This window comes from Sclerotinia sclerotiorum, genomic scaffold (genome assembly GCF_000146945.2).
Source record: "Sclerotinia sclerotiorum 1980 UF-70 scaffold_28 genomic scaffold, whole genome shotgun sequence".
NCBI classification, from domain to species: Eukaryota; Fungi; Ascomycota; class Leotiomycetes; order Helotiales; family Sclerotiniaceae; genus Sclerotinia; species Sclerotinia sclerotiorum.
The window spans coordinates 107,984-135,675 of NW_001820808.1; the positions used below are offsets into that span (position 1 = coordinate 107,984).

The following is a 27,692-nucleotide window of genomic DNA, read 5'->3' on the forward strand; positions in this document are numbered from 1 at the left end:
ATAATGTGTGATTTATATACAAGACCAATATAGCCTCAGTTCTGCCCTATCAGCTTCCCACTTGTCACGAACCACGTCTAGTATTATCCTAGGATGAGAATCGTCCCAGGATTAGTGTCCTGAGGCCAATAGGAGATCACGTGATGTGATAGCTCTGCTAGCTTGCTAGCACAGCTAGCATTCAGAGAAACGTTTAGTATATAGTTAGAGTAGTTTCATAGTTTAGGAGCTTCGTGCTCAACTTAGTTATCAATTAGTTTACCTACATTCTACTTGATCTAGTAACGACTTCACTTCCAAGTGAATACCAGTGATAAAGCCTTAACCCATAACTACCAATCCAACGAAACCTCAGGCAGCCGCTGCCTTCAGTACAGTATCGTTACACCACTATTCCCTTGTTACGAGGTTTGCCGTCTAGATCACGTGGAAGTGCTCCAGGCTCTCGAGGTGGTTTATAACTAGGCGTCAAGCAGGGACTTAAGTAATGACAATAATGATATGCAATTCGTAACTAATAGTAGAGTATACTAAATGATTGATCTTGAGCACGAAGCTCTATACAAAGGAAATCCATCTTGATTATATAGACCATCGTGGCATGCGTCCCAGTGCTCCCAGTTGTCCCAGTTGTACTGGGACAGCTGAGCCTACTGGGATCCTCATATCACATGATGCTAATCACGTGATGTTAGGTATGTGAGATCCGTTGTAACATCCCTGTGTAAGGTCATTCCTTTTAACAAAAATTATAATTATTAAATATTAAATAAAGTTAATTATTTTATATTTAATATAATATTATATATTCATCTTTAATATATAATTATATATCTCATAATTATTACCAATGTTATATAATTTTGATATCAAACAAATCTACAAAAAGTAGATACAAAGTCTACTCTTTTTATACCCTACCTCTTCCTATCTCCAATCTCCAATCTTAGCAACACTTTCACCCACATCATCACAAGCTATATCGAACTCCCTGTAAATACCTCCACCGATACCGAAACCCTTCTCACCACCACCTACTCCGCCGGATCAAAACCCTTACCGAAAGAAAAAGAATCATTCCAAATATTAATACAAATCCCGTCACCAATGTCATCTCCACACTAAGTAAGCAATATACACATCAATCTACACACACATTACCATAACCAAAGTGCAAAGTTCTTAACCATCCAGCATCTATAGTCATTCAACATCCACATACAGCTATCTATGATGCAACGATCATCGCTATTGAAACAAACCATGCAGTCCGAATTACCTACACTCCATACCCAAAATATTCGAATAGTAAGTAACGAAGCCCAAAATTGGATATAATATTATATAATCAATATTTCTATCTATCCTCTCAGAATAGTAGCCAGTATCATCATCCCCATCTCCGCTTCAAAATACACACATTAAGGTTACGATGAGGAAATGATTGGCTAGATAATCATAAATACTCTTCTTAATCCCGCGGATGTGACAACCGATGTGTTATCTGCTGCTTCCTCACTCACTAAAGAAAGGTATTAATGAGTTATTCTTACACAAATACACCCACCATAACCTATAATAGCAATCCTCGCAATCACAATCTGCGAATCTGCATAGACATATTCTGGACTCGACTACTCATTCCCATCCTCCTCCTCCTTCTCATCTAGCAACAGCAACAGCAACAGCAATAGCAATAGCAATAGCGATAATGAAGATATCTCGTTAAACAGCTAACACCCAGACAATTAAAACTAGAAAATTAATCCTTAGATAGATTCTATATGTAATATTATAATAATCTTATATAAATGAGAAACAGAGACTGTTTTTCTACATCCTTAAGTGCTAGCTATATAATCATCCCTCTTTCTTTAGTTAATCTTATGTAACGGGTCATCTTCTTGACAAGTATTCTCGTGAAAAGTCTTGGACTCTGCATTTAGAACTCAAGATGTCTCTACTCCATGATACTACTTCGTCTCTTTCCTTTCCTCTAGTATATTCTGGAAATCTATCCTCCTCTCGGGACTTACTACCTCGATAATCTGTCCGTAAAGGATTAGTCTTCACCCTCTTTCACAGTCCTTTCGCCCTCCAACTCCTCATCAGCATCCACCACCCCGTCAACATCTGCCTCTCTATCACCATCCATCTCTTTATCATCATCTACCTTTTCATCGTTATCCACCTTTTCATCACTATTCACCTCTCCGTCAACATCCACCTCTCCGTCAACATCCACCTCCCCATCAACATCCACCTCCCTATCAACATCCACCCCGCCACCGTGTTCCAATCCAACACCAACCACTTCTCCCGAACTAGTCATGTCCGACTCCGAAAAATCCAAGTCCGACAACGAAATAACATCCTCATCCTCATCGAGCATTACATCCTTATCCTTATCTTCCTCCATCCTCCCAACGTCTCCTTTCAAACTCGCCAGCTCCCCTGCTATTCCAGACTTCAAATCCCCACCATCAATTTCTAAAGCCTCAGAACGGCAAGTCTTGATATAAAAAGCAAAGGTACTCCCCGTCGTCTGTGAATCCACATAACCAATCCCAATAGCACCACCCTGCAACTCCGCCAACTCGCGACAAATAAGTAATCCCAAGCTCGCATCTCCACATTGTGTATGGGTGCACAGAAATTTTTCCGAAAGTTTCTGAAAGAGACTTCTTCTTTCTTTTTCGCTTAATCCTTTGCCGGTGTCGGTGATGGAGCAGTGAAGATATACTATTTCACCTTTTCCGGATGCATCTGTTAATGTTGGATCATTTCGTGCGGTGCGGAGTGGTATGTATTGAATATCTCTTCCGATTTCTTTGTGGTAAGGGGATCCTGTTGTTGCTCCGAGACACACGACTACTTTCCGCGTTTCTGATGATTCTGTGTATTTATTGGCGTTGGTGAGTAAATTGAGAAGGAGTTGTAAAAATCGGGAAGGATCAAAACAAAGCCAACTTGCGTCCAAGATTTCCATGGAAGGATCCATCTTGAGTTGCACACTGATGTCTAGTTTGGATGTTTCGCCCGAGAGCATGGTCATAGCTGTATCGACCACACGAATTGGTTCTGCTCTGATGGGTGAAATACAAAATAGATTGATGTTGGGTTTTTCCATCTTACGTGCATCGTCGACAATTCTTTTCTGATGTTCACCGCAACCTAAAATTATCCTCGCAATTTCAATATTGCGTAATATAATCGTTTTGATTTCTCCGTAACTTTTTGAGTTGTCATCATGGAGGACGTTGTCATGAGTGGTTGAAAGAGTTTTATTAATCTCATCAAGACTGGAGATAATGGTATCAGCACACTGTAAAATTGGAGAGTCAGTATTGCCTATAGAAGAAAGGTGAAGGAGGAAAGAGGAAATAAAGACTGTATTGAAAAATAGAAGAAGGGTATGAAAGAGATAAAAACAAAGTTTGAAATCAGGAAATAGCATCAGGCAGTGAGAGCAAAAAGTTTAATGAACCGATTAAGCTTACTTGAACGACTGCTGATAGAGGGTTCATCAGTTCATGGCTCGTCATTTTCATGAACTCCTCCCTCTGCCGCGTTTCCGTTAGTGCTTCCTTTGCTCTCAGTTCCTGCATTCGAGTGGTCCATCTCAAATGTGTGATATCAGTAAGACACCCAACAACATGTTCCACGTTCCCATCCTTATTAAATAGCGGGACAGCATGACATTCTGCCCAGGTGTAGTAGACTTCATTCTTTCCAAACAGTGCAGGATCCAGGACTGCAGGCTTCCAAGGCGTTTTGAGTCTCCCTTGATTACGAATGGGCCGTTTGTTGACAGTGACCTCATACCACTCTTTTGCGATAAACTCCCTGTCTTTATCAACCACGCAGTCGAGCCATTTCAATCTGGCGTGTTCTTCTACTGTTCCACCAGTGATCCTTGTCCTTGATGCAATTATTCTGTTAGTTCAAATTCTCTGGTTTGAATGATCGAGCTCTCTAGAATTCTAATGGATATATGAGTAAAGAGAAGTGACGTACCAGGCTTCATTAGCAAAAACAACACTTCCATCCTTTGCATCCATTATGAACATAGCTATAGGTGATAATTGGGTAAAACTAGAGATTAGACTTGTCATATCTAAGAGTTGTTCCGAGATTGACTCTAAGGCTGTAGAAGACCAGTCTTTGCTGCAAAAGAAGCTGGCAAAGGGTGTCTCGAAGGTCAAAGGAGAGGGTGTAAAGTATGCATAGGCGGCCATCGCAGGATTGAATGAACCGGGTGCCTTTCGGATGGGAACGTCATCCTGATTAAAAGAGAAAGGAATTTCATAGTCTTTTTCGCACAGATCGAAACTTCTGCTTTGTGCCGGCTTTGGCCGAAGGGATTGGGGATGAATGCTATCCTCTCGTGTAGATTTCGCAAATGCCATTTCATGCCCAGAAACTACGCACCATCGATCCTCTAACAAAACCTTTGACCACCTTTGTTGCCGGAACCAATATTGATTGACTGCGATCCTGGGTTGAGTATATATCCATTTGATAAATGCCTCCCCACCCTGACACGAGTTTCCTGAAAGCCATGAAGCAACCTCTCTAAAACCAGCATAAGTCTTGAAGGCATCGTTCGAGAAGACTACGCAAAGTTCAAAATTTTCTTCTTCCATCATAAGATCAACAATGAAGGAGGGTCTGCAGTCTTGCCGAAGTAACTCAACGGCTCCAAGTTCTGCAAAAACCATGTCTGGCCCTGTTGACCTGTCCTTGCTGTTATGCTTCGTATTCTTTTTCTTATATTTCAAGCCTGAAGATCCTCCCGGTACGCGTTGAGTTGCCATCATTTTTCCCCAACACAATGATGCTCGTTTAGCTTCTCCTTGTCATACCACTTGCAATTATACAGGATTTTGGAGCTGTCTTCTCTCTCGGAGATCGAGTTCTTGCTGAAGATAATTTGCGAGCGAATTGAGGTATTGCGAGGGATTTTAATAGCCACTTCAATGAAAATGAGCTTTCAAGTGTTGAGTATGGTTCAATTAAGGTTGATATCCGGATGATTGCTTTGAGAGTTTGACACATTTGTATATATTCGTGTAGAGACATGATTGAGGGTAAAGCTTAAGATTTAAAGGGCCCTTTTCTTGAATTCTAAACATACTTTCTAACACCCAATCAAATCGGGCCAAAGGCTCGGGACCTCAGTAGCATCATTACTTTGAGGAATTTAAACTTTTCAAGCAGTTCAAAGCGGCGCATTGATCATTGGATGGCAAAACACCTCGGAGACGACAAAGTCTTTGAGGTTCCCTGGAGAAGTTGGGTAAACGTCTTCTAGGATAGAGCCCGAATTTCCGAGATTCGGAGAGCCTGATAGTATGACGATGCGCCATTATTCTCCTTCTGTTCAACCTTCTCCCAAGGATAGTAAGCTAAAACGATCTACTGATGGTGTATTCGAGCAGGAATTACCCTTTGAAGATCATTCTTGGTAACAGGGGCTTTCCTGATAGGATTGTGCACTGTACATTATCGACAATTCAGAAAAGATGGTGAGAGATCACTCGGAATCTCCCGATAGAACCTGCCATGGAAAGGATAATCCAAAATTTGAAGCTTTACAAGAGAAAGCTGTAAATGCATAGGTAGTGGCCAAATGACTGAAGTGAATCAAGAATCAAGATGTCCATGAAGTGCCTTTAACCTGTTATTAGTAATCCTGGGTCATAGCTCAATCCAATCACGTGACCTTAACCTAGATGTTTCTTCCAATATCCTGTCAGACTACCGGTATTTGACCCGTGGACATTATCAACACAACGATAGTACGATACAAAACGAATACGATAACAACGGCTTTGTCTTTGGTCTTTTTCTGCTCTAAGCCAACGCCTCTTTGTTATACAATATCTCTCAATCATCCCAAGCAATATCCACTTGTCCAGACTCTTCGGGTCACCGCTTCAACGCCAAGTGGGAAAGAGCAGGTCTAGAAATTAAACAAACATCCTCCAGAGAAGTCTCAGAATGAATTCCATGAATTCACACTCCGCTCATCTCCTCCATCCCTATCTTACTTACTATTTTTACTCTACCCTGAAAGCATCTCATGGACATAGTCAGAAAAATGGATCATTGCGCGGCCCGGCGAGTACTCACAAGGCGTCCAGAATGATAAACCTATCGTGATTGTACAGTACAACAGTCAATGAAAAGCTTCAAGCAAGTTACCATGTCAAACCTTCAATATGCGTGTACGCTCACGAAAATCTCAAAAACCCATAAGGGAATTCGAATCTTATTTCGATAATGGCCTCCAAGGGTGACTTGTCCCGAATCAATATTTCCCCGCATGCCTTTAATCATGGGTCGTCGAAGTCGCTGCGAAGAAAATGGACTTAAATAGACCGTGTATTCCATTTCTGTCAAAGAATCAATGGCTAAGCTTGCGAGTGTGAGTGTTGGGGTACGCGGCCATCTTGAAAGGCTCCAACTTAAGCTTTTATGGGCTCTTGTTTGATATTTATTCGCGTTTGTGCGTGATCAGTGTCTGGAAGTCCACTGTTCTAGAAGATTTAAATACCCTGCTGTACAGACCTCGAGCTATTTGATCGAAAAATCAAATTCAAGTGGCGTTGAGAAAACCTCGGTATTAAATTCAATATTAAGTCGAAAGTCGATGTCGATTATTCCACTAGAGAAATCCAGACTTCGCCAGTGCGATTTGCCCTATGACCCATTTGCTGTTTTAGCGTTTACGGCGTCCAATCTTTTCCTAGTAGTCTCTTATGGCTTGTTTTCCGGATGCAAAAAAGGTTTAATTGATATCCAGGCATAAATCTATGCCTTTCGATGTACTTCAACCGCTTCCTAGCGCGCTTGTGGTCTCCTTGACGGTTACCATTGACCGGTATCTTCCTCCCGAGGCCAATTTACTTGTGAGTAGAGATTGTAACTCAGGTCTTTTCTTGCTACTAGCCTCAATTGGATTGAAAATTTGATAGCGCCTGTTATGAAAGCCCTGTTGGATGCTTGTTGTAAAAAAATTAAAGCTCCGAATGACTTGCATATAAGTCATCTTTCCGAAAAATAATTTTACTACTATCACTCGCACTCAATCATCCTACTCTTCAAAACGATCTGATTGTAATCTTCTAAGCTTTAGCTTTACATCACAAACAATCTACTTTACTGTTCAGTTGAACAGTACCTACAACGTTGGCGCGGAAATTGATGATTAGTTTCTTATATAGATGGCGAAAATTGAAAATATGAAGCTCATGGAGCCACCCAATTTATCTTTTTCTTCTTCAAACTTTTCCTCATCCACCTCCGATCCATCATCTAATATTTCAACCCTTCCAGCTCCCGAGACAAATACAACATGCAATGGTGGTAACAATAGCAATAACCTCCCTCCCGTAACTCTTCCAAGCATCACCACTCTCTTCCAACAATCTCCCCCACCACTACCACTACCAACAACAAGAACAAGAACAAGAACCAACAATCCAATTACCCGTCTCCCAACAAGAAACCCAAATTCAACCGCCGCAGTAGTATCAAACACTTCAACCACCACCCAAGGTCTAATCACCACCCAAAGAACCAAAATCATCAAAACTTTTGTCTCGCCAAAAAGATCTACGAAAATTATTCTAATGATTATAATTACCACAGTCCAAGAACCTTTTTTTGTTAAGGAAAAAAATTCTTGGGTAATAAGACGAATGACGGAAATTAGAAAGGTTATGGTTAGGAAGAGATTGAGATTGAGATTGAGATTGAGATTGAGATTGAGATTGAGATTGAGATCTGTTAGTGGTTCTAAGGAAAAGAAAGATCGTGTTGGGAAATTTAATATGAGATCTTCTAAGGGGAAGAGGGGAAAGGGGGGGAAAGGGATAAAGAAAAGAGATTTTGATTCTTTTATGTGAGTACCTAAGTATTATTAGACATTATATTTTTCTTTTTCTTTTTCTTTTTGTTTTTGTTTTTCTTTTTCTCTGCGGTGTTGGTAAGTATGTTGTTGTGGAGATTGCATGTAGGTTGTTTCAACTTTGAGGTATATACTTGTGTATATGGGTTTCGAATGGCATGGTGGGATATAGCATGGTATAGGATGGGATGGTATGGCATGGGTCGGATTGGACGGGACATACAAAAAGAAGTTGGGAATGGGTACCGGGAGGATAGCGAAATAGATGAATAACACCATGGTATAGCATAGCGCTGGAACTTTGGTATAAAAAAGAAATGGTGCATGGCGTAATTGATTTTGATTTTTAAATTTTTTCTCATTTTTTCTTTGCATTTATTTGATTTATAATTACTGATATTTCTCGATATTAGTGACCAAGCTTATAATCCTGTCTGTATCTACTGTTTCTCAAATAGCTTTTGAGGTATATCTACTTAATTAAACTTATAAGATCTTATATATAACATCTTTCGCTCACCCAAGTTGAATTAATCCACCCTTCTTGAATAAACATCAATCTCCAAGAAGACCTTCTGTTTTTTAATCTAAGATCTTACAAGTCTCAAATTACTCAAAATCTTAAAAGAAGATAAAATCCACCCACAGGAAGATTATAACAAATAATTTAGATATCATAAACATATCAGAAATTATATTCATATCATGAAAATATACATTTATAACTGTACTAGTATTATTAATTAGAGTAAAGTAACTCATTTTTCTTTCTTAATAAGTCTATTTAAGACTATATATGATCCTAGGACTTCGAATTGTGATTTAGATGTTATTATATCTACCTCTCCTCCAACTCTCTCGAAGGAAACAAAACATGACTAAGTAAAATAAAAGACATAAATAAGTAGTTTAAAATGAATGTCCATGTATATATCCATCCTATCATATAACCCCACTCACTTTAAAATTTTCCCATCATCCCTTTCTCCCATTCCCATCCTCAAATATCACCCAACCCAACCCAACCCAACCCCCATCTAAGAATACCCCAACGTCTCCCCCAGCTCCTCACTATCCACCCACTCAACCACAAGCCGCACCTCCACACAGCCCACCGGTAAATTCTGCGTCCCATTAATATACACACGAACTGCTGATCCCTCTTCAAATGCATCTCCCTGCGTTTGTGATTGTGATCCTGCTTGTGATCCCGTTTGTCCCTCCGAATCGCTGGAAGACGTATATGTATACGTATTTTTCGTTTGACTTTGACTTTGACATTGAGCGCAAAACCGCGCTTGATTATCTATATCCCATTTATAAGTATAATTATCATTCACAACACTCCAGGGAGAAAACTCCGAAGAGTAAAAACGAAAAAGGGGAAAAAAGGAAAAAGGAAAAATCATACCATTACCCAAAAACTCCCCATTAACCAACCGCAATAAACTTCCATACGGATACTCACTCGTGGTATCCACAACCAAAGTTCCATTTAAATCTTTACTTCCCATATCACTTAATTTATTCTCCGTGCTAAGAATCGTGTAACCGGTCTTCCAGACGCTAGAAAATTGATCACCGAAATATGTCAGTTCGCGGGGGAGTTTATTCGAAGAATAATGAATGGAAGAATGAGGGATCTTTGAAGGGGTAGAAGATTCGCAGGTTAGTAGGCCCGAAGATGTAATGGTGAAAATACACGCGGAAGATCGATTGGTGGTTGTAAGCCCCCCTGAGGAGATGTAAGGGGATGGGGGAGAGATGTTGAAATATACGCGCATGATGTATGTTAGGAGGGTGTAGTGAGATGGGAGGAGTGTGAGACGGAAGGGAGGTGAGGAGGAGGAATTGGGGGATGTGGATGGGAGTGCGGGAGTGGAGGGGGATGTGAAGGTTGTTGAAGGTGAAGATGAGGGTGATGATGGTGATGGTGATGGACCATAGCCGTAGTATCCTGGAGGAGGAGGTGCAGAATTTGAGCTAGTGGTTTGAGATGTATTGGTTCCTGATGGGACGCTTGACGGGCTTTCTGGGTCGCCTGAAGTTGTTGGTGATGATGGATCACTGCTAGTTATACTTGGAAATGAAGAATTACCTCCACTTGTGCTTGGTGAAGAAGGGTTACCACCAATCGTACTCAGACTCTCAGAACTTCCAGAAGTACTAGGACTACTCGAAGAAGCCGGTCCGGTAGCAGAAGAGGATAAAGACAGAGAAGCACTAGCACTAGCACTCCCCTAAGAATCAGGATTACCTGGATTATCTCCAGTCCCAGTAGGCGTAGGCGTATTAGAAGGATAATAACCACCATAACCAAATCCATAACTTGGAGAACTACCATTTCCATTGCCTGCAGGAGGTGTGCTCGAAGCAGCAGATGGGTCTCCAGGGTATGTACTTGAAGCTGCTCCAGAGGGATCAGTACTTCCTGGTGGATCTGTCGGGTTTGAAGAACTGCTTGAAGAGAATGACCCTGGAGTAGTTGTTGTAGATATAAAACCTCCAGATGGATCTATACTTGCGTTTGTTGAAGAAGTGGATCCGGGATCTGTTGGAGTAGATGAGCCATCCGATGGGAAAGAACCGCTATTTGTTGTTGAACTGGGACTGGTTGGTGTAGATGTAAAACCTCCAGATGGATCTGCACTAGTATTAGTTGAAGAAGCTGATCCCGAATCAGTAGGTGTGCTAGAAGCAGCAGCTGATGGATCTCCACCGCTAGAAGTGGGCGAACTCAGTGGATCCGTCAGGCTTGGTCCCGAAGGATATGAATAGTATGATGGAACATTTCCTCCATCGCCACCAGGATCTGTAGGGGAGCTTCCACTTGGATTTGTTGAAGAAGCAGAGTTTCCTGGATCAGAAGGATCTGATGAACTCAGACTTGAGGCTGTAGATGTAGTTGAGGAATCGGGAATAGGAGGTCCACATGGATGCACTGTTGTAGATACCGCAGATGGGTTGCCTGTGAGACTTATTTGTGTTTGTGAATTAGCCGTTGCTGAGCCAGTTATTGATGATGAACTGGAACTGGAGTTTGAACCAGAAGGAGGTGATAATGAGGTACAGTTATCAGTTTGCCCTCTTTGGACATCTATACATTGTTAGCTTTTTGATTTCGTACCTTGAAACACACCAAAGTTTCGTCATTTGAAAGTGTTGGCTTTAGAATCGATAATTACATTCTAACGAATGAAATTACCTGTTCTTCCCTTGAAATCCAACATATATATCGTGAGATACCATGATTTGGATCGAAGAAGTTTCTTTTTCAAAATTGTGATGTTCCCAATAAAACAAGAGCATTAAAAAACAAAACCACAACAAAAAGAAAGAAAAGAAACACACTAACCAACAGCAATCCAATCCCCCTGATCCCCACAACTCTCCACCACACAATTAGCAGTCGCACTCTGAATAACCCCAACATTCTCCTTTTCACATTGACATGTCAAATTCGCAAATGCACAATCGGTATACTTAATCGCGTTTTGAATGCATCCAAGCGCACAAGCTGGAATAATAAATGTGGTGTTTGGCGATGTATTTGGTGTTGAGGAGGGGATGGATGATGGGGCTGCTGATGATGGGAGTGCAGATGGAGCTGTAGATGGGGAACCGGAGTCAAGGGGAGAAGATGTAGTAGGGGGGAGTGATGATGAGGTTGCTGACGTGCCGAGAGGCGACGAAGTAAGAGCTGCGGATGGAACTACAGGTGGTACTGTTGAAGAAGGCTTCGTACTAGCAGTAGCACTTTCAGCCGCAAGAACAGAAGAACATTCCGCAGTAGCATCATTCAGGACCTCTGTATAACATTAAAATATCAGCATGAATCTTCAGTTATCTAGAAAACCAAAAAAAAAAAAAAAAAAAAAAAAAGACAATACTAACGAAGAGCCTCCTCAATCCCACAAGCACCAAGAACACAACTCGTCGCTTCCCCTTGAATTAAACTCGCATTATCAGGATCACATTGACAAGCTAAATCTGCCGCACCACAAGTTGTTTGAGAGGCAACTGCTGATGCGATACAGGAAAGTGCACATGAGGGAAGTGATGGTGCTGGAGCTACTGAGCTGGGTGTGTCATCGCGATTGAGTAATGGGGATGGAATTCTAGATGATAAGTGAGAGGATTAGCTTTTTTGTTGAAGTACTAGAGAGGAGAGGACTAAGAACTCACAATGCAGAGTTGACGCATACGAGAAAAGAAAAGAATGTAAAGAATGACTGGACCATCTTGGCTTTTGGTAAGTGAGGTATGGCCAATGAAGGGAAGGGAAGAGAAAAGAATGGATGAAAAAGAAAGTTTCGCTTGTAATTTCTCTTTCAACGGGATGAACTCATATATACTCACACATATTACAATCCCCACAGAGACACATATTAAAAATACAAAGTGTAGATTTGCAGACGCCACTCTTTCGCGATGTATGATCTTCATTGATAAAATTATTGTAACCCTGTCTGATCTATCCACGACGATGGTATAACTATAATAAGAAATACATACAAAAACGAAATTAATCTCCGACTCTGTACATGGTTTATGAGCAGCAGATCTCCGGTGCTCGATAAATGCCATCCAAAACTACCCTATTGGCTCCCATACCATCCTGTGAATCCATACTATCACGTGTTGATCTCCGATACAGATGTTTCGAACACGACGTATGACGGAACAATAGGACAAAATTCTATCACCCCGCACAGGTAGTAATATATGATGAGATTGATGTCGAACTCTAACCTCCACCTTCGTGCTAACAGTAACGAACTCTAGGGTGCTATACCTGTTTCAGATTCTTCTATAGCCATTTTATACTGCAGATTCTCTAAAGCTCGTAACACAGATTCTCTCTCTGCGATGACAGCCTCAAACCATTTGACCTCGGCGACTTTATTTCTCGCCCAGTCTCTCCACCCACTTCCTATTCTCCATGTGGTAGTGGCCATAATCGCATTTTGAGCCCTGGATAGTGATGATTTCTCTGCTTCGAAGTATTCGACGAGGTTCTGTAAAGTGGTTTTCCTATAAAGGTCCCATTTCCTGAACTTTGCAATAGAGTTCGCTTGATGTGAAACTTTCGCAGCTTTGATTTCGTATACAGCATTCGGTTTGTCTTTCCAAAATGCTTCAATCCCCTCTGAAGTTTCCTTCTCAAGGCGAACTTCCTCTCGTTCAAGCTCGTTGTATTCATTCAGGAAACGCAGTTCGTACTTTGACATTTCATTCTTGTATTCCGTATCCAATTCGTTGATTTCGCGTGTATTGAGAAACCGTAATTCGTTCAACCGTAGCTCTTGTTCTTGTAATAGTCGGTACTCATTTTGCGAGCGAGATGCAAGACGTAATTTCTGAGAGGAATGTAACACCTCTAGCTCTTCTCTTATTTGCCCAAACATGAGAGCTATTTCTGCAAATCTTGTTTCCTCTCGGCGACGCCGAATCTCGGCTTCCCTTTCTAGTTCTTCGGCTTGTCGTCGTTCCAAATCTTCATTTAACTGCCGAGCAGCTAGGTCGTGTTCTGCCTCTCTCCTGATTCGTTCTGCTACTTGCCCAGTTGGATTGGCGGCGTTTAGAAGTCTTTGTTCTGTGTCAAGCCTCCTCACGAGATGGTCCATTTCTGTACATTGACAAGTCATCCATTTGGCACGACAAATGTAACACCATTCAGCTCTACAACGGCATTGAATATGGCGACAACCCGTGTTAAGTTCGACGAAAGCATAGCAATTATAACATCTCTTCCATCCTTGCTCGTATGCCAATCTGAAAGTAGCTTGCAAATTTCTATCATTGGGACATTCCGTATCCGCATGCCATGAACCCCTGCATGCAGTGCAAACCCTTGTGTTGCAGGATGGACAAGATGCGCATTTGAGACTTTTGTTAAACCACTTGCTAGGGATCCATGCTTCACATCCTGGTTTGATACAATAGATTCGATCTCCGGCAGGCACTTTTCTTTCCAAAACTTTTCTTTGGAATTCTTGTGCTAGGTCTGCGTTTACATTTTTCATGATGACTGCATGTGATATCTCTTCCCGACAGCACTTCACAGGCCACATCGTCTCTGTCTCCATGGCAGCACTGTCACATGTTAGCTAATTAAAGATGAGTATTTTCAGAGAGAGCTTACATCACTAGCGTTTGGAAACATTCTTTGCAATATCCGTGGCATTCCAAACTCACCATTTTATCCTCCGGAAAATCATCCAAACAAGAAACACAGTTTCTATTTACTCCGTTAGCAGAAATCTTTTTTGGAATATCAAGATCCATACTTAGAAGGCTCATTCAGCTCCTTCATTACAGATTTGTCCTTAATCTCCCTCTTTTTAAGCAACTTCCTAAACCTAGCAAATGTGGGCAACTTGGTGTATCCCTGCTGCGGGTCTTTCGAGCTTGATCTTGAACGATACCTTTCTGCAGCAGACATGTATCCTGAATCGGAGGTCATATTTGTCTTCGTTGATCCTTGGCTGATCACGCGATTTTGTTGATTTTGCTCATTACTCGAAGTATCTTCCTCTGTTGCGCTTGTCTGTACGCTATTAGTAAATGACTAAAGTTGGGCGGATAATGTGCTGCCCTACTTACTTGAAGACTTGGTCTTGATAGTCCTGCTACAGCGGTATTAGACGAACTTGACGCTTCTGGACTCTCTCTAAGTGCTGCTGACGCAGTCGTGCTTTTCTGAGTTGTCTCTGCTCTACAAAGCTGGCCTTGTGACGTACTAGCTCTTACGGGGTTGGTGAGAAGTGTTTCGAGCTCCGGAAGACCATATTTGCCAGAGGCCTCAATACTTTCAATGTCAAATAAGAGTTCCTCTGGAGGGTCATGTGACCACCATTGGACATTGTTCATCAAGGTTTCAGATGTGAAAGTCAGAGGGCCCTCGGACTTGGGATCCAAGGGCCTGTAGAAGTAGCTATCTGACAGGTCATGATAGTGAGTTCGATTTGAAACAGGTAGTTCTTCAATACTAACCTGGGTTTCGTCGACAATGATTTGCAGCTTTGCTGGGGGTTGTGGCAGGACTCTCCTTTCGTTTTCCACTCTTGCTGGCGGCTCAGTGACAGCTTGATGTTGCGCGGTCGCATGGTCATCCCGATCACTAGAGACCATTTTGCTGAGTGTAGTTTATCAATAGTGGAAAATGAGAGTAGGTAGCACGGCCCAAGTTAAATTGAGAACACAGTGTCAGTATACTTATGTACTAGGCCCCTAGGTAGTTCGTCATTATGACGACTGTCCTCAGTCATAATCTAGAATGCCCTAGGAGGCTTGGAGGATGATCTAAAATGTATCTATAGGAACTTCAAGAGTTAGCTGGTTTAACTACAGCAGCTCATTAATTGATAAAGCTGTACGAGCCAATAGGATTTAAAACCCCCATTCAAGAAGATGGATATGCCCAGTTAGATATCCCTAGTAAACTAACCAAATGTCAAGTTTTGATGTGCAATGCAACGCCGTTAGATTTTTTTTTAGCGCTCAGGCTTACCTCACTTCATGACATGTGCAAGCTTGAGCATACATGTGTGTATGTGTAACCTTCTGCAAAAAAAAATGACTACCTACCATAAGGCTGCTCAGCCACCCACTATGAAATATTTCATCTGCGAGAGACTTTCACATAAAAGAATGTACTGGGCACATCGGCAAGAGGGGCAATAAAATAAAGTCGGGAACGCAACGAGAGCCTGGTACCGTAGACTGATCAGCCGCATTATGGCTGTATGTTTCTCGCAAACCCTGTATTCTGGAGGTTGGTCATATCATCACCCAGTTTTGTTACAAGGAATGCCCGAGTGTCAGTAGTGATCTTCATGTCTTCATCGACAAATTCATGACTCTAAGTCGAAACTAGAATGGCTAAGTGGATCAATGACGTGCAGTAGTGTAAATGCGGGTGGAGTTCTAGCTCTTTGGAGACTAAAATTGCTCTAAAGTCGCAGAAAAGCAACACCTGGAAATGATAACGGTTAGTGGCACAGGATGAGTATAAATAGCGAATTTCTGGTAGCTTTTCGTCTGTCCTTTTCGAGATAGATAGCAAATAGGAGTGATTTTAGTAGGATTTAAAATCATTGGCCACTTTGCCGATTTGCGGCGATTAAACATGGTCACATGTCTGAGCCCCCTGGTGGTCTTCCAAGAAATCCGACCCTTATATCCCGATTATCGGCCATAGTGGTGTTCTATCGCTGAATGCATCCCGTTTTCAAGCTCCTAGAATATCCAAGGTCGAAGGTCGGAGATGATGCCTAACAGGAAATCACAGTCTCTCCGCCACCGTCTTTCCAACATGCATCCCCAACTTGCATCTTCGATTCACTAGCAATAAACAATAGAGTGTATATTTCTTTAACCAATCCGCCCCAGCAATTAACCCTGACACTCTTCCAATCATCTGTACGTTCCGCCGATACACCCCATCCTGAATCACCTTTGGAGATGTGTCTGAAAAGGTAAGACCAGAGATTTTGTTTGACATGATCGTCGAGGTTTTTTATATCGACAAGCCAATATCCGCGCTCAAAAGGGCGACAAGGTCTGATCTGCAAAGTAGGCTTGTAAACTGCTCGTAGTTGGTGAATTGAAACAAGACGTCCTAGTGAAGTCGTAACAAGATTAGCTGGCGTGAGATCGCAGGACGAAGTTTGGGGTATAAATGAAGGAATGATGCATGTTGCCAAAGACTTTGAAGAAACCAAGCTTGACATGGGAGCTATGGTGCCTGAAATAACCGGCGCATCGCGGGCTATAGATGTAGCACGTGTCTGTGATAAAGGAAGAGATCTGGAAGATGCCTCAGCAGTGGTATCGGATATTAACAGCTTAACCCTCTTGGGACTTTTGGGACTCTTGTCTACTGACGACGGAAAATCGACCCGCCGTCGCTTGCTGTTCGCATGTTGGGGCAACGAGCTAGATGTTTCTAATCTTTCCGGTATACCAGATATCGACCTCTTATTCGAAAATTCGCTCAAATTTAAGTCTTCATTCGTAAAATCCGCTAATATCTCCTTCTCCATTCTCTGACTTGTTCGTCGATTTGAAGTATTAGCGGCCTGTCCCGAAGACTGCATATTGTTAGAATTGTTAGAGTTCATCGAGTTAGATGCGTCTGTATGAAAAGTTGATACTGGAGATGGAGTGATATGTCTAAATCGAGTTGTATGCGCTCGCCGAGGAGGGGAAGTTATCGGGAAGTGCCTGTGTGACAGAGAAGAAGCAAATCCCAGATTGGTGTGAGTTTCAGCACTCTGGGAACCAATGAATGGTATGGCTTGAGGAACCTCAAGGTTCAAGCTACTCTCGTCGGTAAACTGCGACTCTCTACTCACTACAGGAGAGTCTTGTGTGCTTTCCCCTTGCTGTTCATGTAGCTCCAAAATCCGCGTTGGCGATGAAAATTGGGCAAGGAGTCTGTCATTCTCAGGCAGAAAGTCTTCGACTATACTCGATGCTTGTGTTTGAGCTGGAACTGAATCTATAAACTGAGTCCGCCAAGGTGTTTCCTCTACAGAGTGCACTTCCGAACCAACCTGACTCTGCCCCGGTATTTCCTGTCCAGATTGCATTCCCAAGCTCACTGCAGCCCTGCTTCGAGTGCGAAACCTCGGAGAATTTCGATTATCCAGAACACTTTGAAAGGAGAGTTGAGGTGAGTAGATGAGATCGGATAATTCCTCGTCGGCGATCTCACGGTATGCCCCTAGATTCGTCTCTGGTTCTTGGGTTGGTGGGCAATAAGACGCATTTTCGTCGTATTGCTGCGTCGCATGGTGCAGTTCCTCTTCAATCTGCACCTCTGGCCCTTCGTCATTTGCAACGCTGGCTTGAGGCTCATCTTGTAGTTGTAGATATGTTGCAGGCTCGAAATTCAAATAAGCTCTTGCGAATGCTCTGTATCGGGTATCATCTTGGCCTCGACTTGGTGCTGATGTGTGAACCAAGATCTCGACGTTTTCTCTTGTGGTGTGAGCCATTATTGTAGTAGCTTTCAATCTTGTACATTTTTTTTTAATAGTAAGTGCGTAAATGTAGTGATGGACTTTTCAGCGAGATGAAATACCAATTTGCATTTCATCTTGTCTAAAATTGTTGATTTCATGGTAAGATCTTATGGTGGGCTGTAGCCCGAGGCTGAAACTCTCCAACCTTATCCATTTATCGCAACCAATTTTTATGTAATCAGCGCCAAACAACAAACACAATCAACATTATTGCTTGATCACCAGGCCATGAACAATCAATGATTCATAGAGTGTATGGAAGGCTCTTGCTAGATCTTGAAAGTTTACAAATATCCTCAAATATCCTCAAATCACCTTGCCATATTTGGAGCTATGAACGAAATTGTCATCGATACCTATGAATCGTCACATTCCTATTGACATTGAAGACTCCTTTGGGACTCACTCCACCAAATCCTCTGCTTTGAATTCTGCTCGTCTTTTACTGAGTTTCTTGTAGCGAGAAATGTTTTAGCAGTGCCCACAAAGTAATATCTTGGTGAGAGTAGTGCTGTTCCCGAAATCTGATATTTCATCTTGTCGTTCAAGTTTCAATCTACAGTTATGACATGAAGATCAGTCTAATTGATTTTGTTGAAGAATTGACTCCTCGACGATCCCTGGCAGGGATTACAGACTGTCTAGTGAAAACTATCCCAAATCTGATTTGCTATATCAAACTCAACCTGGAAAGTCAAAGAATAAAGTTTTGGTTAAGTGAAGGGCATCAAGTGATGATTACTATTTCGAATCTGGGGGCAACGCATCCATTGATTCCACTCAATACAAGTTGCATATTTAATGTACGCAGTGATATAAGTTGGTTTGTTGGCTGCTTATTGGTGGTTTGTTGGTGGTTTGTACTCCCTCTCAGTTAAAGAATGGAGCCATGAAGAGCAGCAAAGATACTTTCTACTCCCGAGATCATATTAGTTATACGAGAACATCTACGTTAGCTTCTCAGCCTCTCTCACTCATCATAACGCATTTAGTTCTAGCCTAGCAGTACGATAGCAGCTCATTCTCAACATATCCAAGGTAACCAACTACACTACTCTGAACGAAACTTCAAGCACATATCGTGGCGCCCCCGCCCCAAAAAAACCAATTATCTTTTGACACCCTTTCACCCTTCATTATATCGATATTACCATGCCTTCGCTCCTACTAAATGCCTTTCAACCCACAAACCAGGTTTCGCCCCTTCTGAACTCAAAACCTACAACGAAACCATTCATCCCCTCCCTACAAGGCTCCTTTTCCAAATGCCATAGCCTAAAACTACGTTATCGGCACTGCCCACGATGTTTCATCCCCGGAAGAACCAGACTTGAACCATCAAAGTCAGTGTTTATTACGGCATAATCCATAGAGATATCGGTTACGATGTGTATCGCGGAATGGTATCTGAAGATGAGAAAACATCCAAAGCTTTTGAAAAGGTGATGTTGGATTCGGTTTCAAGAAAAATGTGAGGGAGAATTAGGGGAGATTCCCTGGACCCGGAGATTGTAAGATGTTTGGGACTGAGGTTTCGGAAGCTCCGATGAGGTCTTTTACTAGTTAGATGGTGAAAGGTGTGGGCATATAGCGCAGGCTAACTCGGTTTTGATTGATCGAGGAAAGCATTTGATTCTGATCACACTTTCCAGTGCGTATACCTTGAGCTGTTTGCGGGCGATTGTAAGGAAAGTCACACAGGAATGTGTCGCAGTCTCTTGTGATGTTAAAAGTCGTCACAGACTTTTTGTCTTCATATCCAGCTAGAAAATTACAAGGACTAACCAAATCATTGGCTTGGTGACAAGTATAATAGTAATAATAACACTTTACTTGTGACAAAGCGGCCAGCCCAGCCTCATTGTGGACGTTGAAAATAATCTGATGGGTTCAGCAGTCACGATTTTGATAATATATGGGCGATACAAACGATCTTTTGGAATAGCATAACAGTATTAGAGAACCAGTACTATATTATGCTTCTTCCTAACCAAAAGGCTCATGCTCTCATGCTCTGATCATATCAAACGAGAATCTTACCTTATCACGTGAATTCAAAGAAGTTAAGGTCACCAGATTATTGGACTTAATTTCAAGGCGCCAATTAAGGCTACCATCGCGAACTTTTGCCCCGCTAAGATTTTCCTCCACAAATCGAAATATTCGACGAATTCATCATTGTAGATTTGAACCTTTCCTGTCTTTCATATCTCAACGTCAATCTTTCGCCGCAATCATGGCGCCCATTTCACTCTCAGAAATCATCTCTGCGCTCCCATCAGAGGACTCATGGGGACCAACAACCACATCAGAAACCACATTAAATGGAGTTCCTTACGCCCCATACTCCAAAGGCGATAAATTAGGTCGCATGGCAGATTGGACAGCTGAAGGAAAAGATGGGAGGGATGGCAGAGGTGGGAGACAACAGTACAATCGGAACTACAGAGGTGCGATCTATACCTCAAACTTATCTACTATTTATTTGTCATTTATCCGACATTTAGGTTGAAAATCTAGGTTGATCTGGTTTCTTTGTGCTAATATATTTTTGTGCAACTAGATCAACAAGTTTACGGCGCTGGAACCTCCTCATTATTCGCAGTCCAACTCGCTGAGGACGAATCTACCTTCTCTGTTGTTAGCAACACCCGTGATTCTACCAAGACCCGCTTTGGACGCGGAGGAACTTTCACTCGAGGACGTGGACAACGTGGTGGAAGGGCTGATACCCGTGGTGGCAGAGGTCAATTCCAGCGAGTTGGAGGACGAGGTGGACAGCAAGGTTATAGCAGCTACGATACCCGAGGTGGAAGAGGTGGTGCTCGAGGTGGAAGAAAGTTTGGCTGGAAAGATTACGACAAGCCACAAAGGAATCGCGATGCCTCTGTTAACATTAAGCCTGACTGGAAGATGTTGGAGGAGATTGATTTCAACCGTCTGGCTAAGCTTAACCTCGACACAGATGATGGAGAAGATATTGATAGCTATGGTTTCCTCTACTACTACGATCGAGCATTCGACAAGCAACCTGTCAAGGCTGCCGAAAGAAAGCTCAACGTGGTCGACCGCGCTTCGTACAACGTTACTACTTCTTCAGATCCTGTCATTCAAGAACTTGCCGAGAAGGATGAGGCTACGATTTTCGCAACGGACAGCATTCTCTCCATGCTTATGTGTTCTCCTCGATCAGTCTATCCTTGGGATATCGTTATCGTTCGACAAGGCAACAAGGTCTTCCTCGACAAAAGAGATAACGCGACACTCGATATGGTTACAGTTAACGAGAATGCTGCTGATGCTCCAATGGATGCCTCGGAGGGTAGCAAGGACGCTATTAACCAGCCAAGTGCTTTGGCCGAGGAAGCTACATACATCAACCACAATTTCGCAAACCAAGTCATGAAGGAGAGTGATAGTCAAAAGGTAGAAATGGAGCACGAGAATCCATTCTACAACCCCTCGGAAGAGACCGACCCACCTGCAAGCAAAGCATACAAATACCGTAAATTCGATCTTTCTTTGAACGACGAAGATCCAGTTCACTTGGTTGTACGAACTGAGATTGATGCCGTTTCAAAGAACGCCATCAGTGGAGAAGATCAATACTTGACTGTCAAGGCTCTTAACGAGTTTGACTCCAAAGCACAAGGAAGTGGAGGTGCATTGGACTGGAGGACAAAGTTGGTTAGTCAACGTGGTGCCGTTGTTGCAACTGAGATGAAGAACAACAGCTGCAAGCTTGCAAGATGGACAGTCCAGAGTATCATCGCTAAGGCCGATGTTATGAAACTTGGGTATGTATTTGTTTCTTTCATGGTCCCCATTTTATACTAATTCTCGATAGATTTGTTTCCCGTGCAAACCCAAAGCTCAACGATCGTCATGTGATTCTCGGAGTCATTGGATGGAAGCCACGAGACTTTGCCTCGCAAATGAACTTATCTCTATCCAACGGTTGGGGTATTGTTCGTACCATCGTTGATATGTGCTTGAAGCGTGAGGAAGGCAAGTACGTACTTGTCAAAGATCCAAACAAGCCAATCTTAAGACTGTATCAAGTCCCAGCTGGTAGTTTCGAGGATGATGGTGAAGGAGATGTAATTGAGGAGAATGTTGAGGAGGAAGATTAGAGTTGAAACACAAAAGTATCCAGCGTTCAATGGTTATGGGCTGGGCTGAGCTGAGCCTCATGGAGTTATGATAATGCGCGTGCAAACGTAGATGACCAATCAAATATTTTATTTTTGATAAGTCTGAGATAAACATTTTCTCATTCATATCCTTCATCAACCACAACTCGCGGTCTCGGACCTTCGGATAATTGGATTTAAAATGGATCGGCTCCCCCTTTTGTTACGTTGTCTTTTCGGCTAGACCAAGTGTAGTAACTGGGTATACCAATCAGATTGATTATCGGTTGATTATATAATTTGCAGCGTATTCTTGTACACACCGCGCTTCTCTATTATTTTTGATGGAATGAGATCATCAAGTGTAGATTTCTCAAACAATAATTTATTAGACTTTCGCTGTTGTTCCAATACTCGGCTACTTGGAATAGGCCGATTATAAAGCAGTCGCGAAAAGCGAATATTCCTGAAAAATAGATTATCCCATCAAAACCTTACGTTATGCACATTGACTATTTAGAAAGCTCTATCTCTTTGATGATTAATCAATGAATGCTTGTTAATCACCAAAGACAAAATCTCAAAAATGAAAGTCGACGATAAGAGCGACGACGAGGTCAATCGATCTCAAGATAGCTTCAATTTACCCTACCATTTTGCCTTTACACAATGCGAGCTAGAATACATACAAAATTCAAAAATTTGCTTTACATTTTGAATTATGTAACGCTGAAAGGCCCAAACTTATCTTATATTCAATATTATAAAATTAAAGCAGGTAAATTCTCCCCGGCTATGGAGTAGTTCCGGGTAACCGACGACAAAATAGTAGGTCTTCATTTGTCCCGGATACAAACTAGTTCCGGGTAGCCGATTACAAAATAGTCTGTCTTGACTATGATAGAAACAGAGATCCAACCTCTCCACAATACTTTATAAGGTTTCGGCATTTCTGTCATCCAGATTAGAAGTAGGATATGGAGATAGAGAATGGAAATAGAGAACGGAAAATATCGCCAATCCATATACTCCGAGGGGGAGGTTTCCGTAGATCTTTTTTTTATATAGATCTTGGACTTGTGCTTGCTATAAAGAAGTAAACTTACCGCGAATCCTCATCTTGAGAATTTCTATTGAACTATCTATTAAATCCATTGTATATAATACTTTAGCTCTCGCACACGCTTCGCACGTCCAGTCTGAACAATCATTAGCTCTCACAAACCAATAGCAAAGAACAAGATGGCTCAAGAATTAGATCCCGATGCGTTCACTACGCCTTGGAACATCACAGAAACTCTTCATCGAGATCCTTACTGGGCTATCGATCCTAAAAACCCAGCGAATCTTCAAACTGGTAAGATTATTATCATCACAGGAGCTAGTTCTGGTATTGGAGCTGTAAGTACTTCCTTTCCCATATACTCCAACATACAATCTGCGTTTCCGCATCCGATCATCTAATACCAAACAAGGCAGCAGTAAAAGTATGGGCCGAAGCCCACGCATCGGGTATCGTGCTCGCAGCTCGTGGACTCCCAGCAATGAATTCCCTCATTGAGGAACTTCAACCACTTAGTCCTCAAACCAAATTTCTGGCTGTGAAAGTCGATATTGCAAATGAAGATGATGTGAAAAATCTTTACACAACTGTCCAAAAGGAATTTGGAAGACATGCAGATGTATTGATGAACAATGCCGGATTTTTGGAATCTGAACAGCTCATTGGAGAGACGGAGCCAAGCAGATGGTGGAAAATACTCGTGAGTTCTTCCTACACGCCGCCGGATTTGATTCCAATGAGATGGTTAAAAGAAGAGAAAACTAACTGTGGCATCACCCAGGATATCAATCTCAAAGGTCTCTATCAGATGACGCACCACTACATAGCGTCGCAGCCTACGCCCAAAACTCCCACGGGCACAATAATCAACGTTAGCTCTCTAACAGCTGGTCTCACCATTTCCAGCGGCACCTCCGCATACAGTATCTCTAAACTGTGTGACCAGCGCTTTTCCGAGTTCCTCGCCTCCGAAAATCCCTCTCTCCGCGTCTTTACCACTATGCCTGGAGTCGCGGCTACCAAGATGGTGCCGGATTTTTTGAAGGCTTGTGCGCTGGATCATGTGGAGTTGACGGGTATGTTGGCCCTTTATTTGGTGCAGGAGAGGGCGGATTTTTTGAGGGGCTCCATGGTCGGTGTTAATTGGGATGTGGAGGAGCTAGAGGAGTACAAGAAGGAGATTGTGGAGAAGAAGTTGTTGCAGACTACTTGGATGCCGGTGTACCCTGTTGGTGGTATGAAGAAATTGGCTGAGTTTAGGGAGTAGTTCATTAGGGGTTTGCGAGTGGAAGCGAGGAGGGATTTTGTTCGGTTAGTTGTTGTTACTTTGTACTTGAATTTTGAGTATGATACGAATATATACTACTCCTCTCATGCTTTGAATCAAGAAAAAATTCTTAATCGATGCGTACCATACCTGCATGTGAAATTCTATGTTTAGCTACTTTAGTTCCATACCCCACAATCCATCAGCCACTCCTCGTGACATCCAGTTGCTGTCAGATCTTAAATATACAGCCAATCACAATGCGAATATGAATGTAATGACTACCTACCAAGACGATAGTAATCAAAATCTAACAATAGTACTCATTCTCCTCTTCTATCATTCTGTATATGCTCTTCCCTTACTGCATCCCTCCCTTCTCCTCCTCCTACCCCTCCCTCACCCCATCCAACTCAAACTCAAACCCAAACCCAAATCCAACCTAAATCCAACCTAAATCCAACCATGATCGATCCCCCACCACCGTATACCTCTAACTATACCTCCCGACCACCCTCCTACACCGAAAGAACACCCCTCCTAAATCTCCCTTTACCAACCCAGCCTCGTTTATACCATCCCCCTAGTCCCAGAGCAGAAGATATATCGACAACTAGAATGAGAATGGGAATTACGACATGTATTTCTATTTCTATAATGTTGTTAGTGGCTGGATTATATTTTGTTCTTTTGGGGGTAGTGTTTGTAGTGTTCGTGGGGATTTTGGGGCCGGGGTAGAGTTAAGCTTCAGATGGTTGGTATGGTATGATTACATATTGGAGGGGTAATCAGATTATATAATCTATTCTTTAAGGACCTCGGGAGTGAAATGTGGGAATAGGTTATTGGAGAGGGAGGGGTTGTTTATTATTGAGGGGTTTGAGATATCGATGGGTTTTTTGATGGGGTTTGGAGTTGGGATTTTAGATGTTGATTACGATATTTATTTACTGTACGAGTAATATTGTGGAATATTTATCAGTATGTAAGATTTCATGATAGATGGACCATTATCTGTATCTAAACGTCCAAGATGATAAGCCGCCTTTAGGTACCTATGTATGCCTTGATAATGTGCCACGAGAAGCATAAGCATGGCGTCTAATCCTATCTTGTGTATCGTCGTACCACGTTATATAAGCGGCTGCATAAGAGGTTGTTGTGTCGGTTGCATTATCAATCAAACAAACAAAACACCACTTCACCTCACCTTACTTTACTTTACTTCAGCTCAATAATCTAGCAATTCACCATCTGTGAATTTCCATCCAGTCTTATTTTGAAATGTTACTCTTCTAAAGCTTCAAACACAACTCAGCTAAAACAATATTACAATCTCGACTCCACTATTTTTGAGATATAACCACTACAACAATATCAAAGCAAATATAACCAACAAAATGAACAAACCTGCATCTCCACCTCCATCATATACTTCCGAAAGTCTTCCAAGCTACTCGGAAATCTCACCTCTAATCCCAAGATCTCGCCAATACTCCCTATCAGATTCCCAATATACAACGAACCAAAAGAAAAACATTGGCCAAATTCTACTTTCCTACATTTCCGGCGCAATAATTCTCATCTTCTTCGTTATTGGCTTTTATAATGTTATTTTGCGGGGTATACTTGTCGATGGAGATGATCCGGAGATCCAAGTCGTGAATTTCAAAGTTGGAATTATTGGTGCTGGACCGGCGGGTATTGCTGCTGCTCAGGGTGTTAGAGATGTGGTTTCTGCTTTGGGGAGAAAATTCAAGGATGGGAATGTGGATGTTCAAGTTGAGGTTATCATTTTTGAGGAGAAGAGTAGAATTGGGGGGAGAATGGTGGTTGATGGGACGGATGGTATGGATATTGAGGTGGAAGATATAGCTAGCGGGGCATTTCATGCGGATCTATTCAATATTATCGGTGGAATGACTGATCTTGAGAAGAAAGAGGATTTGATTGTTGAGAGCGAAGATGTTGGAATGGGGAAGGTTGGACAGTAAGTTTCCTCTGCTTTCGTTTATGTCAAAGTGGAATACTTATACGACGAATTCGTGTAACTAACATTAATAGTTTCGATACAAATCATATCATCACCGAAACATATCGACCTTATGCTACTACTCCCTGGAGTCACTATCTTTCTCTCCTTTGGAAATATGGCTCTTCCGTTTGGCGTGCTCCTAAGATTCCAATCGGCACCATGAAATCCTTTAACACTTTCCTTCGCACTATGAATAACGAACACATTTCGATATCCTCGGTTAGGGAAATAATTTCCAAAATGTCACAGCAGCATACATACCTATCTTTCAGTATTCCTGCGACCGAACGACTGAAAAAGAATGGAATTGGAAATAACTACATAAGAGATATATTAGCACCACAAGTTCGACGACATACCGGACAATCAATTGAACAATTAAGTGATTTAGCACTTAGTATGGCTCTTGAACGAGAAGAGATGGGTTCTCACAAAGCCGTGAATAATGGAATCTTTCAAATGATGATGGAAAAGTCTTTAAGAAATAGCAAAGCGACCGTACGCCTTGGAGCAAAGGTCAAACAAGCTAGATGGGAGGAAGTCACGGAAGATTATGAGGCATGGTTATTGGAATTGGAAAACGCTACAAATAAAGATGAACCTCCTACTATCGAAACTCTGGATAAACTAATCATCGCCACGCCATTGAACTACACGGAACTTTTAGGGCAATCAAAGGATCACGATTCGATCTTCAATGTTGATATTACTCAAGATATTGAATATCAACCAGTATACATCACATTCTTCACAACCTCTTCACTCCTTACATCTACCTCTCTAAAAGAGAAATCATCTTCTCCGTTACCCTCTCAACTCCTCCCTATAATCGACAATACTCAACCCCTAACTTCCCCCCACAACACCATCATCGAACTCACGTTCCTGCGACCCCTCAACCCCTCTTCATCTCCTCATGATCAAAATCAACCCCCAACCTCCCTTCCCCCAAAATACCTCTACAAACTCCTCACTTCTACCCCCCCTAACCCTCACATCTTTAATAACTACCCTTGCAATCCCGGAAAATATTATAGAGAGGGATTCTTGGATTCAATGGGAAATTTCATATGCGTATCCGCGGATGTGGCCTTGGTTTGTGGGGGATGGTAATGGGAGTGGTGATGGAAGTGGAGAGTTTCAGGTGGGAAAGCAGGTTTGGAGGATTAATTCGAATGGGGCGGAGGGAGTGTTGGGGGGTGGGGTTTATGGAGCGTGGGTTTTGGGGGGATTGGTGGGGAGGAGTGT

General features: G+C 42.2%; 10 protein-coding genes across 10 annotated transcripts; 4 read left to right on the plus strand and 6 right to left on the minus strand.

Moving 5' to 3' along the window:
* Window positions 1-927: 927 nt before the first annotated feature.
* Window positions 928-4,817, minus strand: SS1G_13931 (hypothetical protein; the record flags this gene model as incomplete). Its single annotated transcript, XM_001585021.1, has 7 exons — window positions 928-1,034; window positions 1,094-1,121; window positions 1,467-1,522; window positions 2,074-2,581; window positions 2,744-3,325; window positions 3,501-3,915; window positions 4,018-4,817. 7 exons carry the CDS (start codon window positions 4,815-4,817, stop codon window positions 928-930), a joined length of 2,496 nt encoding a protein of 831 aa, XP_001585071.1.
* Window positions 4,818-5,755: 938 nt separating this feature from the next.
* Window positions 5,756-6,396, minus strand: SS1G_13932 (predicted protein; the record flags this gene model as incomplete). Its single annotated transcript, XM_001585022.1, has 3 exons — window positions 5,756-5,856; window positions 6,054-6,072; window positions 6,241-6,396. 3 exons carry the CDS (start codon window positions 6,394-6,396, stop codon window positions 5,756-5,758), a joined length of 276 nt encoding a protein of 91 aa, XP_001585072.1.
* An 833-nt stretch (window positions 6,397-7,229) lies between these two features.
* Window positions 7,230-7,913, plus strand: SS1G_13933 (predicted protein; the record flags this gene model as incomplete). Its single annotated transcript, XM_001585023.1, has 1 exon — window positions 7,230-7,913. The coding sequence occupies one exon, from the start codon at window positions 7,230-7,232 to the stop codon at window positions 7,911-7,913; it is 684 nt and encodes a 227-aa protein (XP_001585073.1).
* Window positions 7,914-8,952: 1,039 nt separating this feature from the next.
* On the minus strand, window positions 8,953-9,699 carry SS1G_13934 (predicted protein; the record flags this gene model as incomplete). The annotated part of the gene is made up of 3 exons (XM_001585024.1): window positions 8,953-9,221; window positions 9,327-9,558; window positions 9,694-9,699. 3 exons carry the CDS (start codon window positions 9,697-9,699, stop codon window positions 8,953-8,955), a joined length of 507 nt encoding a protein of 168 aa, XP_001585074.1.
* Window positions 9,700-10,155: 456 nt separating this feature from the next.
* Window positions 10,156-12,156, minus strand: SS1G_13935 (predicted protein; the record flags this gene model as incomplete). The annotated part of the gene is made up of 4 exons (XM_001585025.1): window positions 10,156-11,012; window positions 11,271-11,723; window positions 11,810-12,033; window positions 12,101-12,156. 4 exons carry the CDS (start codon window positions 12,154-12,156, stop codon window positions 10,156-10,158), a joined length of 1,590 nt encoding a protein of 529 aa, XP_001585075.1.
* Window positions 12,157-12,696: 540 nt separating this feature from the next.
* SS1G_13936 (hypothetical protein) lies at window positions 12,697-15,049 on the minus strand (the record flags this gene model as incomplete). Its single annotated transcript, XM_001585026.1, has 3 exons — window positions 12,697-14,011; window positions 14,206-14,465; window positions 14,522-15,049. The coding sequence occupies 3 exons, from the start codon at window positions 15,047-15,049 to the stop codon at window positions 12,697-12,699; spliced, it is 2,103 nt and encodes a 700-aa protein (XP_001585076.1).
* A 1,142-nt stretch (window positions 15,050-16,191) lies between these two features.
* Window positions 16,192-17,919, minus strand: SS1G_13937 (hypothetical protein; the record flags this gene model as incomplete). Its single annotated transcript, XM_001585027.1, has 2 exons — window positions 16,192-17,010; window positions 17,275-17,919. 2 exons carry the CDS (start codon window positions 17,917-17,919, stop codon window positions 16,192-16,194), a joined length of 1,464 nt encoding a protein of 487 aa, XP_001585077.1.
* Window positions 17,920-20,182: 2,263 nt separating this feature from the next.
* On the plus strand, window positions 20,183-22,079 carry SS1G_13938 (hypothetical protein; the record flags this gene model as incomplete). The annotated part of the gene is made up of 3 exons (XM_001585028.1): window positions 20,183-20,396; window positions 20,510-21,743; window positions 21,794-22,079. 3 exons carry the CDS (start codon window positions 20,183-20,185, stop codon window positions 22,077-22,079), a joined length of 1,734 nt encoding a protein of 577 aa, XP_001585078.1.
* A 1,242-nt stretch (window positions 22,080-23,321) lies between these two features.
* SS1G_13939 (hypothetical protein) lies at window positions 23,322-24,409 on the plus strand (the record flags this gene model as incomplete). The annotated part of the gene is made up of 3 exons (XM_001585029.1): window positions 23,322-23,480; window positions 23,555-23,842; window positions 23,924-24,409. 3 exons carry the CDS (start codon window positions 23,322-23,324, stop codon window positions 24,407-24,409), a joined length of 933 nt encoding a protein of 310 aa, XP_001585079.1.
* Window positions 24,410-25,809: 1,400 nt separating this feature from the next.
* Window positions 25,810-27,557, plus strand: SS1G_13940 (predicted protein; the record flags this gene model as incomplete). Its single annotated transcript, XM_001585030.1, has 2 exons — window positions 25,810-26,399; window positions 26,474-27,557. 2 exons carry the CDS (start codon window positions 25,810-25,812, stop codon window positions 27,555-27,557), a joined length of 1,674 nt encoding a protein of 557 aa, XP_001585080.1.
* Window positions 27,558-27,692: the final 135 nt, after the last annotated feature.